Source organism: Paramisgurnus dabryanus, chromosome 14 (genome assembly GCF_030506205.2).
Source record: "Paramisgurnus dabryanus chromosome 14, PD_genome_1.1, whole genome shotgun sequence".
Classification (NCBI taxonomy): domain Eukaryota; kingdom Metazoa; phylum Chordata; class Actinopteri; order Cypriniformes; family Cobitidae; genus Paramisgurnus; species Paramisgurnus dabryanus.
Window position 1 is genome coordinate 27,899,625 of NC_133350.1, and position 17,962 is coordinate 27,917,586.

Consider the following 17,962-nt stretch of genomic DNA (forward strand, 5'->3'; position numbering starts at 1 on the left):
ATGTAACAGCAAACATACAGTATTTTATCCTTTATCTTTGCAAAAAATAATTAAATTACATTTTCATTTCAGTTTAAGAAAATGTTTCAAAAGAAACCAGACATTACAAATTTGAATTGTTTTCAACTGTATGAACAATATGAAAACTAAATTAAATTAGCATAATATAAATTCCCAAAAGAATGCAGCAGTATTTGCAGCGGGATAGAAACATAATTATAATTTATAATTCATTATTATAATGCCCATTCCAGTGACTTTTACTTTTGTGGGTAATAAAAGACTTAAACTCCATTAACACAGCACTTTGGTCTCATAAAATTTCCGTAAAATTGTCAGATAGGCTTCTGTGTGAACACAAACACGTCCGGTAAATGTTCTGCGCTGAAGCTGAGATAATTCACCAGAATAACAGAACACGCATAATGCTAAGTTTACACCAACCGCGTTTCAGGCGTCAAAATCGCGTCTACCGCGCGTGGTTTGCCGCTTGTACAATTTGGATGCATTCGCGAGTGTAGAGCGGAGTAGACGCACGGGAAAAGCAAGCATTTGACGTGAAAGAGGTGGAAACGAGTCTTCCGCGCTGCGCCGAACGCCTCTTCCGCGCCGCGGGACCTCCTGACGCGCGTCAACGCGTCTTCACATTGACTTAACATTGAAATCACTCGCGCTTCACGCCTCTACCGCGGTTGGTGTAAATGCAGCATAACACGTTCCTTATGATCTCTTCAAGAAACAAAACATGAGAGAGAAATCACAGAAAAATAGCAAACTTCAGACGCTGTGGAAGAGTTAAAATACGTCAAGTGTGTTTACGGGATCTTTATGGTATCTGTGTAAATGCATGCACAGATTCCAGAAAATTATTGGCAGTGTTAATCAACCAAAAATCAAACGATCCCAGAAAATATCTGGGATGCATTTTTCGTGTATTTTCCGTAATCTCTGTGTAAAAGAGCTTTACAAAGTAATGTTACTCACCTACAGGTTTTCACAATGTGTCCAATTGTATGTTATTGGATTATTGAACATAAGAGGAAATAGATTATTTGAGATTCATTATTTATGATGTCCTTATTTAATACTGACAGACCTAAATGTTTATCTGAAGTCATAATATCCATTTAATAGTTTAATTTAATAAAAGTAAATCTCTTTAAGCACTGCTATAGAGATCACATGTACATCACTGTTGGCTGAGGTTGCTATAGAGACGCGCTTGCCCATGAAAGAATGAATCAAGTGCTTTGGCAGTGGTGCCGAGTTCCTCCCTACATACAGATGGTGTTCACTCGCTCTGTGTAGATTTCAAACAATAATGTGCAAACTATCTGTATGTACTCTCACAATATATATAAATTGAACAGTTGTGTCAAACATCTTCTTTGCAGCTTTAATATATTGATACACAAACTACATTTTATGAGTATCAGGAATACATCATGCTGTCTCTGTCCACAGAGCACTGAATGCCTCTCAAAAGCAACTCTTCCTGACATGGATACAGGGAATGCTGGTACTTCGGATGCTCCTGGAGAAGCAGGGGGCAAAGTAAGATCATTTTTCCCGTGTTTCTTTTTCAACTTTTAGACAATTTATTATAAATACTATACTGTGTTTGTGTTGTAGGTAGAGATGGTGTTTTGGCTGTTGTCTATGCTGGCGTCCAGAGATCGCGAGGAGATGTCTCGCACGCTGCTGGCGATGTCAAGCTCACAGGAGAGTTGCATCGCCATGCGCAAGTCTGGTTGCGTCCCACTGCTTGTGCAAATACTACACGAGGGAGGCACAGGCGAGGCGTCAGGGACCGGGGGTTATAGTCGAGAAGCCCGTTCCAGAGCCAGTGCTGCCCTGCACAACATTGTGTACTCACAGCCGGATGAAGGTCAGGCTCGGCGTGAGATGAGGGTCCTGCATGTGCTAGAGCAGATCCGTTCGCATTGCGAGAACGGCTGGGACTGGATTGAGAATAATCTGGGAACCCCTTCACCTGGTGGTGCCAAAACCACAGGTTAGTGTTGGTTAAGTTCATAATAGCCTGGTTTTCGTATCTATAGTACTTAAAGATCATTCCAAAAACATTTCCAGCACACTTACATAGAATATATGTGATCTTGTAATTGGTTGATTTTGAACAGTAGACATCTTTGCTCTGTATTTAAATATTTTATTAAAGGAAAACACCACCGTTTTTCAATATGTTACTCTGTTTTTACCTCAACTTAGACGAATTAATAAATACCTATTTTTTTTTTCAATACATTCACTTAATCTTTGTACAGCGCGTCGTGAATATGTTAGCATTTAGCCTAGCCCCATTCATTCCTTAGGATCCAAACAGGGATAAATTCGGAAGCCACCAAACACTTTCATGTTTTCGCTATTTTAAGACGGTTACATGAGTAGTTACACAATTAAGTTTGGTGGCACAAAATAAAAGAAAACGATTTTTTAAGCAGACAAAAATGAGAACTATATTGTATGGCGGAAGATCACTCAGTTTGAGCGAGAGGTGGAGTAGTTAGGAGTGATGATGTTACTGCGCACCGAAGTCGAAGTGCTGCAAACTAAGTGCTCTTCCGCCATACAATATAGTTCTCATTTTTATCTGCTTAAAAAATCGCCACATTTTATTTTGTGCCAACATACTTACTCGTGTAACTACTCATGTAACAGTCTTTAAATAGGGAAAACATGGAAGTGTTTGGTGGCTTCTAAATTCATCCCGGTTTGTATCCATAAATGGGGCTAGGCTAAATGCTAACACATTCATGACGCGCTGTACACAGATTAAGTGAATGCATTGAAAAAAGATAGGTATGTATTAATTTGTCTAAGTTGAGGTAAGAACATAGTAAAATATTGAAAAACGGTGGTGTTTTCCTTTAAAGATGCATTAAAAATGTTGTATGCGTGTTGCATTGTTGTGTTTAGAGTATAAACTTAAGAATTTAAAGGGATAATGCAGCCAAGTATCAAAATTACCCCATGATTTACTCACCCTCAGGCAATCCTAGATACATATGTCCATCATATTTTAGACCAGTGGTTCTCAAACTGGGGGCCTCGAGATGGTGCCAGGGGGCCCCAGTTTTATGACATTTTATAAACAAAATAAATTTATCATGAATTCTGTGCAACTAAACCTAAAATAAAAAATAAGTATACTAACCAACAGCACTACTTTGTATCATTCAATATGTTTTGTTTAATTAAAAGTTGAGTTTTGGAACAGTTTTTTGTCATAAATTTTCTATGGAGGGGCCGCAAAGGAATGTGCCGTACACAAGGGGGGCGGCACGCTGAAAAAGTTTGAGAACCGCTGCTTTAGACAAATACATTTTAGTAGGTTATTTTAGTAAATGTCCTTGCCCTTCCAAGCATATAATGGGAGTAAACCTCAGGGAAAAACTTCTGACTTAAAACACCAAAAAAGTGCATTCATGCTTCACAGAAGTAATCAACAAACCTCCAGTGGATTAATAAAGGTGTTCTGTTGGTAATCGATGCGATTTTGAAATAAAAAAAATCCAGATTTCACATATAATAACTAGCTTCTGGTAACAATTCTATCTTGGACTCAACACGAATCACGCTAGAGTTTTATCGCAGTGAGCGTAAGTTGCCATGAATACGTTGCGCAGTGACTCTTGTGGCAGATGCCGTTGTTACCGGAAGCTAATGTTTTATAGTTAAAAAAATTTGAAATATGCATATTTTTCTTACAATATCACATCGATTACCCACAGAAGGCCTTTATTAACCCATTAGAGCCATGCGGATTACTTAGGTGAAGGATGGATGCATTTTTGGGGGGGCTTCAGAGTTAGAAGTTGTTCCCTGATCCCTGTTTTCTACCATTAGAAGCTTGGAAACGGAAGGACATTTACTGTACTTAAATAACTCAAAATGTGCTCGTCTGAAAGATGATGGACATGTGTATCTGGGATTGCTTGAGGGTGAGTACATCATGGGGTAATTCTGATATTTTTCTGGAGAATCCCTTATAGGGCTGTCACAATGATTAAATAATCATCTCATCGCGATTGTTTGACTTTATCGCATGTTTTGACATTTATTTCATGAACAAAGAAAAAATGTATGAGAATTAAATGTCAAAGCAATAAAACAGACAATTAATCGTCACAATCGCCACAATTTATAAGTCAATTAACCGTCAGCCAAATTTCATAACCGTGACAGCCCTAAAAAGGAGGTTTGGCAAACTTGTGGTTTATATATAAACATTCCTTTTGTTTGAAACATTTCACAAATAACTAACTTCATCACTTACACAGTCATATGACCTCTCCTTAACATTTACTTTATTCATGTCCCAGAAATCCCTGAGCCAGTGGATCCGCAGATTTGCCAGGCTTTGTGTGTGATCATGAAGTTATCTTTTGAGGAAGAATACCGCAGGGCAATGAATGAACTAGGTAGGTGAATGAAGTACAGTTCAGTCTCTATTTACGCCTCTTTGTGCTGTAGTTGTAAATAAACACATTCACAAAGATGTATAATAAAGGTGATCACACTGAAACGGCTTACTTGTGCATCTTTCAGGCGGCTTACAAGCAATTGCAGAGTTAATGCAGTTGGACCAAGAACTGTATGGTATGCAGAATGAGCCAATCAATATGGCCCTGCGGAGGTATGCTGGAATGACACTAACAAACCTGACGTATGGTGACGTTGTAAATAAGGTACGTTATTAAGTACAACAGTCAGGTATAGATTTGGATTTAAAATGAAATGGTCTCATAATGAGTTTGTAAAGCTTTTTTTAAGTCTGTGTATTGGTGTTTGTGCAATTTTGATAAAATGGTCTTTTTACTTTTTAGGCTTCTCTTTGCTCAAAGAAAAGTTGCCTTCGAGCTATTGTTGCACAGCTTGCATCTGAAAGTGAGGAGCTACAGCAGGTATAAAGCCTTTTATTTTAGAGAACGAAGTATCAAAGGTCACCTAATATGAGAAATTTACTTTTATATGTTGTTTGAAAATTATTGTGTGCCCCCTGTGTGTGTACACAACCACCCCCTGTAATGATAAAAATGGCCCACCCCTTTTTAAAATCCCTGTAAAACCTCAACAGTCTCATGGGAAATATTTGTTGGTGTTCTCTGAGCAAACCCCGCCCACAACTGCAGTTAGGTCATAATTTCTATTTTAAATCTTCTTTGCATAATTCATTATTGCACGTTCATTATAAACAAGGAAGTAAAGTGATTGTCTTATTAAAAAACGTGTATGTTCTCGGTATAGATAAGAGTAACATGGAGGAAAGCAGCAGCTTATTTGCATTTAAAAAGACACAGCACTTTTTCCTGCACACCCAAAAAGTGACCTTTTCAAACTGGTATATTATCATCTATAGGACATTTGGACCTGAAACTTCACCGGCACATTCTGGGGACACCTAAGACTAATATAACATTTTAAAAATTGCTGTATTAGGTGACCTTTACAAATAATAACTTTATAAACTTTTAGTCCAGACAAATACATGTAGGGGCGGTTTCCCAGACAGGGATTAGACTGGTCTTAGACTAAGGGTGTGTCTCATTTCTCTGTCTTACCCCTTCCCCTCGGTTTTGCACGTTCATGTGAGGCGAAGTGGCATCTCAATTCTCAGTTTGATCAAGGGCTAGGGCCAAGGCGTAGGGATACATAGCCCTTGAAACAAAGTGTGATGCGGACCACAACTGAAAGAGAGAGGTAAAAGTTAACATAGGAATTTCTTAGGAGAGCCGGCATCAAGATGTTTTATGGCTGAATGTCACACTGTCAAGGAGTCACACAAATGACACTCATGTTTTAACTGTCATGTTTTTGTTTTGAATCGCTAGTTGAGGCGCTAGCTAGCAGCTAAGTTATGTGCTATTTGTTGAGCTCAGCTCAGGCAATCGCTACCACATCCTGAGACAACAACGGCATCTTCTTTGTTTATGTCAACGCTTGTCTATTTACGTAGCAGCCAGTTGGCGGCAAGGGAAGGTGATGCAAACGGTAATTGAGTGGTGTCTCATTTTTTTAGACGAACGATCTGTCTTACCCCTTCCACTTTACTCAGTTTCGAGGAGCAAGGGGAAGACGAAGACTAGGGATGCACCGAATATTCGGCCACCGAAAAAAAAGAAAAAAAAAAGACTTTTATCACCGAAACAATACGATCGAAATGTTGTGATGACGCAAACAGAAACCGCGACCTGCACGTGCTTGTCTGAAGCAACATGTATGCGGCGTGGATGTATTTAACCACAAAAAGGCGCTAAAGTACGCACAGAGGCACCTGCGGTTGTGTCCGGTCCAGACGCGATCATCACAGTGAGTACGCCCTTCAAAGATCAGAACTCTTGATGTGTAAACTTTAGAGAGAGTCGCGCAAATGTGTCTCATACTGTATAGTCCATTAACATACATGTGCCGAATAAAGCAATGAAAAACAACGTAACGTTTTTATGCTGCCCTGTTTGGGATTCGCCTTCGTTCTCTATGTGCGCGCGCGTTTAAGTGCCCTCAATAGTGCACACACGAGTGAGACGCAAACAAGCGAACGTAAAATCTTTCTGTTATTGACAGGGCACATATAAACAAAATTATCTCCAAAGTATTCTTTTTCTAATAAAAACATTCGTTTATGTCTTAAGTGTATGTATAGATTACAGTCATAAACCAGTCTCTGCTTATTTAAAGAGACAGTAACCTCAATTAACCTACTTAAGTCTAACAAAGAGAAAAATAGCTCTAAAAATAATAATATATTTAATTTATACAATAAAGACAGTGTTATGACTCGTTTAATTCGATTTCTGTACCTAATGCTAATGTTAGCCCTTATTAATGTGCAGCTTTGTTCTTTTTTATAAATGTTTGTAATTTGTTATTAGATTTCCCCACCCCGTTTTTGCTGATCTGAAAAATAATCCGATCCGTGCCTCAAAAACTGTAATGTGATCTGGACTGAGTTTTGTGATCTGTCACACACCCCTAGTAAAGTTAGTACGCAGTGATAGCCATAAATGCATTTTTACTAATAATTGGCATAATAATTTATTTCGGTGTTTCGGTTTCGGTTTTTCGGCCTTGGTTTCGGACAAGAATTTTCATTTCGGTGCATCCCTAACGAAGACAAAGGGGTAAGACAGAGAAATGAGATTGGCCCTAAAATACATTTAAGAACTGTCCAAACTGAAAACAACTGGCACTGACATATCTTAAAATACATCAGTGCCCTTTGTTATGCCTCAAAATGCACGCCAGTAATGTTTTTAGTCAGGCATGTTTGTTAAAACTAGTTATATTTCCTAATTAAACTAAGGCCTAGTCCTGGCTTAATCTAATCCCTGTCTGGGAAAATACCCTGTAAAGTTTCAGCTCATTTAAAATATTAACTGCTTGGCCCCAAACATCTCTGTGATTTGATTTTAGGTGGTGTCAAGTATACTAAGAAACTTGTCTTGGCGCGCTGATATTAACAGCAAGAGAGCTCTAAGGGATGTTGGCAGTGTGTCAGGACTTATGACCTGTGCACTGCAGGCAACAAAGGTACAATTAGGACTTCTATGATATTATGCCCTAACATTTTGAAGATAAACTATTAAATAATTCAAATGGTGTCCTATTACATTTGGTAAGTAATTGGAATTCTGCATGTTCTTCCCTACAGGAATCCACTTTAAAGAGCGTGCTAAGTGCACTGTGGAATTTGTCCGCACACAGCACGGAGAATAAGGTGGCAATATGCTCTGTTGATGGTGCTCTTGGCTTTTTAGTTAGCACTTTGACTTATCGATGTCAAACCAACTCACTGGCCATTATTGAGAGTGGTGGAGGCATCCTGCGTAATGTGTCCAGCCTCATTGCTACCCGAGACGATTACAGGTATCTTGTGCATTTACACTTGCTAATCAAAAGTTCTTCTTTATAGTAATAGTCACATAACTATTTATTTTATTTTTCAATCTCAGGCAAATCCTCAGGGATCATAACTGTCTTCAGACTCTGCTGCATCATTTGCGATCCCACAGTCTGACCATTGTAAGCAATGCATGTGGAACTCTTTGGAACCTGTCGGCACGGAGTCCAAAGGACCAGGAATTGTTGTGGGACTTTGGAGCTGTAAGCATGCTGCGCAATCTCATCCACTCCAAGCACAAAATGATAGCCATGGGAAGTGCTGCAGCTCTGCGGAACCTCTTATCAAATCGTCCTCTCAAATATAAGGATACCGCTGTTGTATCACCAGGATCCTGTATGCCGTCTCTCTACATGAGAAAGCAGAAAGCATTAGAGGCTGAATTAGATGCCAAGCACCTGGCAGAAACATTTGATTCAATAGAGAAGCAAAATTTTAAACACCAGAGTATAAACAAACCACTGCGACACATTGAGAGCCTAGCAAAGGACTATGCTTCGGATTCTGGTTGTTTTGATGATGATGAGGCTCCTAATGCGTCAAGCAGCCTGGACACAGGGACCTTCTCCATGCTCTCAATGTTCTTAAACAATTCTAACTTCCTTCATGCTCAGCCTCGAAAGCGAGAGGGCGAGCCTGAACAAGACATTGAGCCACCTCAAACCAACAACATAAGGTCACACCCCCCTGATGATGAAGTAACTGTAGCAGCTGAGAACTTAGCCAAGAAGATCACCAACACAGTGGCTAAAATTGACAAACTGGTAGATGACATTACCATGCGTACATCTTCCGAAGACAGTTTCAGCGTAAGTTCAGAAGATCATTTGCTGGATTGGAATTATGGGCCAGATGAGCTTCATGAAGCAAGAGCCATTTCTTGCTCCCCTTGCCACTTCTCTGATACCACTTCATTTTCACCTAAAGAGTATCTCAGCAGAGCACATACCTTCTTGCGTCTTAAAACAGCCAATTCGACTTTATCAAATGACAGCCTTAACAGTGGTAGCACCAGTGATGGCTATTGTGGAAGTCAGGACCAGACTCGTACCGCTGCAAGGCCAAACGAACAACGTCGTCCAAATAAACTTGACCTTAAGGTGGCTCATGAAGAACCACTGAACAGTGGCATGCATATTTCGAGAATTATTTGTCAAAACGAGGTCCCTGAAAGAGATTTTGAGACTAACAAAGATGCCACTTTATTGGATTTAGGTTCCACAGATACAGAAAAGAGCCAAGAACCTCTTATAGAAACACCAGCAACCGTCTCAACCAAGGTGTCCTCTGATAATAGTATACCAACTGTCAAGCTCTCTCCCTCCTATCAGCATGTTCCACTGATTCAGAGTGTCGCCAAGTTTGGTGTTGCAAATACTTCAATTAATGTGCAGGCAGCACAAGCAATGCGCAGGCAAGCTTGGGTTCCAACAGTGATGACTGGTGGAAGTATAAGCAAATTTTCCCCCATATGTTCTGCAAGAAGCCCCACAATAGGACAGCTGGAGACAACTCAGAAGTATTCTGTAGAGAACACGCCAATCTGCTTCTCACGCTGCAGTTCTCTGTCATCTTTGTCTTCTGCAGATGGAGCCATTGATGGGCAGAGTCGGACTGATAATGAGCTAGAGAGTGACTCCTCGTTAGAAATAATCGATGTGGAAGATATGAATGTGGAGAGGAAAGAAGAGGATGAGACACTTGATGACTTGAGTGACAGCCAGTTATTAGTTACCGATCAGAAAACATGCCCAACCAATAATATTGGCACTGATCCAGCTGAGATCACTTGTACAGTTAAAAATGAGAAGAGGTTCTTTAGAGGAGTATCACCAGGAATTCTTGAGGACAGGACACCATCAAGCTCCTCAGAAAACTACATTCACGAAACCCCACTTGTAATGAGCCGCTGTAGTTCTGTGAGCTCACTTGGCAGCTTCGAATCCCCTTCAATTGCCAGTTCTATTCTGAGTGATCCATGCAGTGAAATGATAAGTGGAACTGTTAGCCCCAGTGACCTGCCAGACAGCCCAGGTCAAACAATGCCACCAAGTCGCAGCAAAACTCCATGTTGTGCGGAATCAGGTGGGCCAGAGACACACACTCTTGGTGGTGTAGGAAGCCAGTGGGAAAACAGCTTACGCAAGTTTATGGAAATCGCTGACTTTAAAGAAAGGTTTAACCTACCTCCAGATTTGGATACAATGATTTATTTCACTGTGGAAAAACCAATTGAGAATTTCTCATGTGCCTCAAGTCTGAGTGCCCTTCCTCTGCATGAGCACTATGTTCAGAAAGATGTGGAGCTCAAGCTTACGCCTTTGCTAAACCAACAAGACAATGATCCAGAGGATTCTGAAAAGGAAGAGGATATGGATGACCAATACAGTGAAGGCAACTCAGATGATGACATTGAAATTCTCAAAGAGTGCATTAATTCTGCCATGCCATCTAGATTTAAGAAGGTCAGGCCTACTGTAATGTCAAACCAAGTTCTCAACATGCAGTATCGAAAATCTGTGCCACTACCAGTGTATATGGTGCTGCAGAATAAAAATGGACAAATATGTAATGGACAAAAGTTTGGAATGTCTGCAAGAGAAATTTATCCTGATGATTCTTCCTATACTGACTCTGCTGAAGGTACCCAAATAAATTTCTCGAGCACCACTTCCTTAAGTGATGAAACTTTACAATATCCAGTGAGGACTAAGGGACTAAAGGATTGGAGGTCAAGAAATAAAGAAACACAGGAGCTTGTTGATATAGAAGCAAAGAGAATTGAAGACCTACGGATGTTCTCTCGCTTTCACAAACCAGCAAAAATGGCATCTCAGTCTCACATAGTCTCAAACCAAATTAACACAACAATTAGACACATGGTTCCGCCTCAAAGAATACTTTTACAGAGTAAAGAGATTGCAGCAAAAATGACCCAACAGAGGATTCAGAGTCAATCTCCAGTTCGACAAATTCAAAAGCAAGGACAGAATTTGTCTAAAAGCATGCCACAGTTAGATATTCCTACAAGGAAAAAAGGCACTGATGTGTACCAAAATCAGACATCTTGCTCTCTAAGTTATGCCCAGGACAACACGTTAGCCTTTCAGTCTAGGCATCACCCATCATCTAAAGAAGTTCCTGTTTTCCACAATAAGATGGACAGACAGGACAGACTGATGGACAGGACTGGACAAAAACTACAGTATGAATCAAGCAAGACTAATGAAATACACAATGCAAATATGCAAGTTAACAGTTACCAGTCTCGCCAAAAAGGTTTTCAAAGAATTAAGCAAAACCTGATTTTAGAAGATGCACCTCCATGTTACTCTCTGAGTTCCTCTCTTAGCTCATTAAGTGATGCAGATTTTGAGGAGCACCATGAAAAACCCCAGCGTACATGGACAAGGAATAAACATAATATAACTTGCAAACCTGGCCCATTGAAACCTCAGCAAAACCTTAACCAGCTGGAAGAGAACAGCTCACCAAGCTCAGTCAGCATGGATTCAGAAGATGATCTTTTGCTAAAATGCATAACATCTGCTATGCCTCAACACAAGAAAAAGCAGGCTGCCAGAAAAAAGAAATCTGAGAAAAAGCACAAACAGAAAGCTGCTCCTCATAAAGCAACAGAGAAATGGGACCCTGAAAATGACAGTGATGAAATGGTATCGGATAAAGACTCTGACCTCAACAGTGTTGAATGGAGAGCAATACAAGAAGGAGCAAATACAATCATTACAAAGTTACAAGCTTCAAAGTCCCAGGAACCATCATCAGAGTCTGAGTCAGTTCTGTCTTTTATGTCTGGTTCGAGTTTTACTCCTAAAGAGAAAAAAATATTTAAAGATGATAAAAAGGCTAATAAACCACTTGATTTTGCCCCTCGTAAACCAGTTGCTAACTTACCTGTGGTCTTTAGGGGTAGAACTGTGATATACACGCCTAAGAAAGAGACAACTCTCTCTCAAATACCACCACCCAAAAAAGTCACACCGAAAACAGATGTCCCAAAAAATCCAAATCTGGCTCAACACAGGTCAAGGAGCCTCCACAGGTTAGCGCATCCAGCTGACACCACTCAGTTGTCATTGCCCAAGAGAAGTTCAACCCCTCCTGCCAGAATACCAAAAAGTTCATCATCTGGATCATCCCAGAGCTCAACTCCTTCTAGGCGTCCTCAGAAACAAGTAACTTCTCCAACACAAACCCTTAAACAACATCAGGAAAAAGCGGCTTCAGCACCATGCAGTCCACCGGACAAAAGGGCAAGCACTTCAAACTCCAATCAAAACTCCAAATCTCCTATAGACAAGAAAAGTCAAAAATCCCCTGTGAGAATACCATTCATGCAAAATCCATCAAAGCAAACAAGAATCATTTCACCTTTAGTAACCAACCAGCCCTCTAACATTAGCAGACAAAATACCCAGATGTCAGGAAAAAGAATCCTACCAGCAAACAGAATGAATTTGGTCCGCATGACCTCCAATCACTCAAGTAGTAGTGGTGAATCGGACCAAAATGGCTATCTCAGACAACTGACATTCATCAAAGAAACGTCAAAGGTCCCAAGACATCATGCTTCCTGTTCCCGTTCTGTTCCTACATCTCAGCATGCCTCACCTCGAAGAGCAGCCCCAGGGGCCCCAGCGGTTTTCTTATGTTCCTCTCGTTGTCAAGAACTCAAGGAAGCAGTTCAGGGTGCTTCCACAAGAAGAATGCCTGTCAATCAAGGACAAAGGCTAGTGCAGGAACAAGGGGGTCACAGGCAGAGCGTGGCTCTATCAAGAGCCATCTCAATTGATAGGAATGCCACTGTGAAACGTCCAACTAGACGAACAAGCTCAGAAAGCCCTTGCAGGGCACAACAAAGGAATACACCTGGGCCGAAACAAAGGGAAAAGAGGGACGATTCCTTCAAGAGATACTCTTCCTCACCAAGTATAAATATCCTAAGTCGAGTCACCAGCCGCTCCTCTCTACGTTCCTCATCTTCTGACTCCAGTGGCCGAGCTAAAAGTGAAAGGAACACTAATCAGAAGCAACAAAGAGGTGGGTTGCGAAACACTGACAGAGTCGCATCACGGAGCACTGACAAAGTAACCTGGAGAAGGATTCGGGATGAGGAAGTTCCCCAAATATTAAAGAGCACCCTACCACCCACCGCATTGCCTTTGTTGCCTTCACCTGAGGGCAACAAACAGATGCCACCACCCCTTCCAGGAAAACTCCCAACTATTACTCTAGCATCACGGAAAACAAGTGATGCAACAGTTCAGACTGAGGACTTCCAAGCCAACAAAATAAACTCAAGCACTTCCCCTACGATTGAAAATGGTCTTGGCATTACAGAGGAGGCCTTAAAAATGACCATCCCCAGAAAAATAAGCATTGCCTTCGGAAACCTCCTACAAGATGGGGATTCAGACGGATCCCTCAAAACCTACAGCACAGCATCAACTTCTACCTTTCAGTCAGTGGAAAGTATCCATAGTGGTGGTGTTGGCCATTTCCGTCATAGCTCTCCAAGTAAAGCTGTCAGAGTTACTCCCTTCAACTACACCCCAAGTCCCATGGTCTGCTGCTCTCCCCCGACACAAGGTCAAGCACCAACGCCTGTGAAGTCAGGTGAAAAACATGAAGCTTAAAAACTATCATTCCCATTTGCCGGCTTGTATAATGTATAATGCCACTGATTCCGATGGTTAATAGACACGATTTTCTTTACCTCGGATATTTAATCAGTCCCTTTGCTTGCCAATGCATTCAAAGATTTATCTATTTGGATGTAGAGTCTCAAAGGAACATGGACCTAACCACACCACAAGGAAGGGTATACAGTTTTTGATATTTTTGTACAGTTATATTACCATTGCTTATGTTATTTGAACAAATAATCACACATTAGAAAGATTGTCACTGGGTGTTATCCATTGTTTAAAATGATACCCCACATGCGTAACAATATGCAAAATATTCTCTGTAAAACAATTGTGACAAATAACCATGTGCCACCTTCACACCGGAAAAGACTGTTGTACTCTCACAAGAGAACTACGTGCCACACTGACAGGTTATGACAGCCTATTGCCTTCACATACTATTACTGCAGGTAAATATAGTTACAATAGGTCAAATCTGCACAAAATGTCTATCTAATCGTTATGGTTATTTAGTGAGACTGTTGTAAATATTTACCTATTTAAATAACTGTAGTCTAATGATTCCCAGAAAGCAACATAATGTATAATCCTGTCATCGCTACAAATAGCATGCTAAATACTCAAAACTGTGTGATGTGGACGTTACAGTTGTTCATTGAAACTGACACTTTGAAGACAACCATGCATCTTTCCCACATATTTGCATTTTTTTAACATAATTCTAATTGTTGAGTGTTCAGCAAAAAAAACAAAAAAAAAAACAATGAAGTGGTTGTACATATTTCTGCTTACATATTAATGCTTTCATAATGTGTCATGATTGTGTATACTCATGTTATGTTTTAAGTATTTAAAAGTGTGATGAGTAGCCACTCATATACTTGCCATTTAAGATGGGCTGAATTTTAAGACTGTTGCTGAATGTTCAAAATGGCTTCCATTCAACCAAAGCCCATTGCCAAAACTACCAACCACACAAGCAAATATTGTAGACATATGATCACTGTAGGTTGGAGTATGGCTTAACCCTTTAGCCTGCACAAATATGTGTTTTTGTCTTATTTGGTAAGGTGCAGTATTTACATGGACTTATATCTCTATACATGTAGTATAGCAGCTTAATCTGTCTGATTAGTCAGAAAACATCTTAAAGTAACATCAGTGATCTTGTTTGTAACCTTGGAGAATGATAAAGAGACGTACAAAAGATGTGCTGTGCTTGACAATACCAACTGTTGATAACTAATTATAAGAAATTAGATTTGATCTGTTGGTAAGGATGAAGCAATACGATTCAATGACAAATGTGTTCTTGTATCAAACAACTACTGTACAATTCTAGACAGAATATATCTGGACCATAAAAATTAAATAGTAATTGGTAACCCAAATGCTAGCTTCATGAAAAATCCAATTTTATGCAAATTTAAGGGGTGTTGTTAAAGCCTGAATTGGCGGTTGAAATGCTGTTTCAGAGAATATGTTGTAAACTATAAGTGGCCAAGGGTTGGGGGTCTTTAAATAAACATTCTCATAAATCCTGTGTCTGGTTCTCATTGTACTGAGTGAAACAATTAGATGTAAGTTTAATCAGTGTACCTACAATGTACCAATGTAGTAGGGCTGCATAACGATAAATCGCAACTATTCGTTCGCAGAATAAAAGATATGTGTGTGTACTGTGTATAATAAATATGTAAAAAAAAAATACACACACATGTATGTAGCATTTTAAGAAAAAAACATATGGATATATAAGTATTCATATTTTTATATAATATAAATTATATAGAACTATAAAAATGTATATAGTAAATATTTCTTAGATGTATATATGCATGTGTATTTATATGTACAGAATTATTATGCACAGTACACATATATTAGGGATGCATCGATACCACTTTTTTGGAATACGAGTATTTGCATTTCAGTACTTGCCGATACCGAGTACTTCATAAAAAACATGATTTAAATTTACAGGTAACAGCTTTAGTCATAAAATTTAACAAAAAACAAGGGACTAGTTTTCTAGTTTGTTGTAAACTCTGCCTCTTTGGACAACACAAGAGGCATTAACCCCTTACACGCCGCTCAAACATAGACATTTCTCAGACCATGGTATCGGGGGACTTTTAACGTGTACGAGTACTTTAGAAAATGTGGTATCGAGGCCGATACCAGTATCGGTATCGGTGCATCCCTAACATATATGATGTAAACAAAAACTTTTATTCTGCAAACAATTCGTTATGCAGCCCTACAATGTAGTCTTACTGAGGCTGTGAATAGTCGATTAAATAAGTTGCATTGTAAAACACTGATAAAAATTGCATTTAACAAACTTGCCTTAAACTTAATGGAACAGGTTTAGATTAAGCCAGGACTAGGTCTTGGTTATATTATGACATTTAAGTTGTGTACAAACATGCAGTGCCATGCAAAGACGTTACAGGTGTGCATATTTAGACAAAACAATGTCAGTTGTATATTTTAAGATATATCCGTGCAAGCTGTTTTTTAGTTAAGACTGTCCAGACATTAATTTTAGTCTGGGACTATGCTTAAGCCCTATCTGGTAAACCACCCTAATACATTGTAATAAGCACACACATGCATTATGGCAAATTATGGCAAATATGACCCAAATATGTCTTTTTAAATTTCCATTACTATTTATTAAATTATATTGAACATACAACACACTAACGGTCCATTTACACCAAGCGTAAAGTACAGATGTGAGTGCTTGTGTGCAAATAATACATCATTGATGGCTAAAGTTTAGGCAGGTTTTGCATAAGTTACATCAGTATCCCATCAAACATATTTTAAATTATGGATACTAACTGTAACTAAGCTCTCTTTTTTTTTTAATTATGGTAACACATATAGCACTACACCTTTAATTTCAATTTAGTGAAACAACTTGAAAGAAGAAAGACATTACGAGTCAATAAATATGTCTATCACTGACAAAAAGTGGCACAGATTTAAGTCTCTATGCATCGAACATCTAAAACGAAGTACTGTGCATGCATAATTGAAATTAATATCCATTTGTTGTTTTCAGAATTTTTAAGTCTGTTCACTAACTATTGTGGGTACACATCTTAAGTCCACAAGATACAGATGTCAGAGCGCGCTCCTCTTCACCTCCGTCACGCTGTGTTCTAAAGAGTCCCCGGTTGCCCGTAGCTCCTCTCTCCGCCTCGCGAGATCACTGCGCGCTTCTTGCAGTTTTTCGTGCAGCTCTATGTAGCGTCTGCATTGCCTGTATCTCTCCTCCACTTCACCGCTGCTGGAACTTCCCTTGAAATCTGAAAGACGACACCTGATGTTAATGACAAAGCCCAAATAAAACCATTGTGCATGCTACTGTAACTGTATATCAGCACACTATAATGAATGAGGTCATTTTAGTGACACTGCAGATTGAACATATAAAACACAGTTAGGTGTCTTCGACTTTAACAGACTGCTAGGGTGATGACATCAAAGTACCTCGCAAGAGAGAGAAGCCGTTCACATTACAACGACAAACCTTCTGGTGCTGCTGTCACCTACACAATTGATGTCCCAAAACTACATAAAGACATTGTAGGTGTTATCGTATGGTACCTTCTGCAGAATCGTGTACGACAGTGAAAACTGGATCGTTGGGATAAGCTCGGTTCACATCCTCGATGAGCTGCTCTACTGTCGGAAGATCGGGTCGGCTCGGAAGAATCATCCGCTTCTTACTTTTAGAACCAAAATTCATTTTGTTTCAAGAGGCTCCCGTTTAAAGTCACATATATGCGCTTTATAAAGCACTAGTGTCCAGTTTGATGAGAAACTTTACGCTGTAAAATAATCTCTATTTGTAAATGACTGAATATAACTCACATGTAAACTCTGCACGCACTGTTTACTGCGGAACCCACAGTTGCTTGACACGTCAATGAGTGACGTCATACGATGATCTTCATGATGACAGTCGCCACCTTGCGACGTGGAGTAACACTGCATTTATAAAAGCTGTAAACTGCATTTTTGTTTATAGACCAGTTCAAAAGATGTAAACAACACTGGTCCAGAAGCACTTGCTGTTTCCGTTTTTTAACACTAGATAAACGTTGGGATAAAATAAACCAACAGAACATATAAACCTGAATTAACTGAAGTTAAACAAACATCTTAAAGATAATAATATATGTAAAATAAAAAAATAACTGTCACAAACTGTAACAGGAAGTGTTTCTGGACCAGTGTTGTTTACATCATTTGAACTGGTCTATACAATGCAAAGTAATAAGGACAATGTGTCTGAATTCTTTTTAGTGCCAGTGTGCAACATTACATCATTCATTATTTTCATAAGTTTAAA

The 17,962-nt window shown here is 39.5% G+C and overlaps 2 protein-coding genes across 2 annotated transcripts in view; one reads left to right on the forward strand and one right to left on the reverse strand.

The window, feature by feature from the left end:
* The window catches only part of apc2 (APC regulator of WNT signaling pathway 2), a 56,348-nt gene extending 41,212 nt beyond the window's left edge, over positions 1-15,136 (forward strand). The window contains exons 8-15 of the mRNA XM_065241837.1: positions 1,465-1,554; positions 1,633-2,014; positions 4,344-4,442; positions 4,570-4,709; positions 4,848-4,925; positions 7,435-7,551; positions 7,673-7,887; positions 7,974-15,136. Coding sequence (XP_065097909.1) covers positions 1,465-1,554; positions 1,633-2,014; positions 4,344-4,442; positions 4,570-4,709; positions 4,848-4,925; positions 7,435-7,551; positions 7,673-7,887; positions 7,974-13,578 — 6,726 coding nt within the window. The 3' untranslated portion in view covers positions 13,579-15,136. The remainder of the gene's footprint in view (positions 1-1,464; positions 1,555-1,632; positions 2,015-4,343; positions 4,443-4,569; positions 4,710-4,847; positions 4,926-7,434; positions 7,552-7,672; positions 7,888-7,973) is intronic.
* Positions 15,137-16,246: 1,110 nt separating this feature from the next.
* Positions 16,247-17,538, reverse strand: c14h19orf25 (chromosome 14 C19orf25 homolog). The gene is made up of 2 exons (XM_065241885.2): positions 17,215-17,538; positions 16,247-16,913 (listed from the first exon to the last, which is right to left on the reverse strand). The coding sequence occupies exons 1-2, from the start codon at positions 17,354-17,356 to the stop codon at positions 16,729-16,731; spliced, it is 327 nt and encodes a 108-aa protein (XP_065097957.1). The 5' UTR covers positions 17,357-17,538; the 3' UTR covers positions 16,247-16,728.
* Positions 17,539-17,962: the final 424 nt, after the last annotated feature.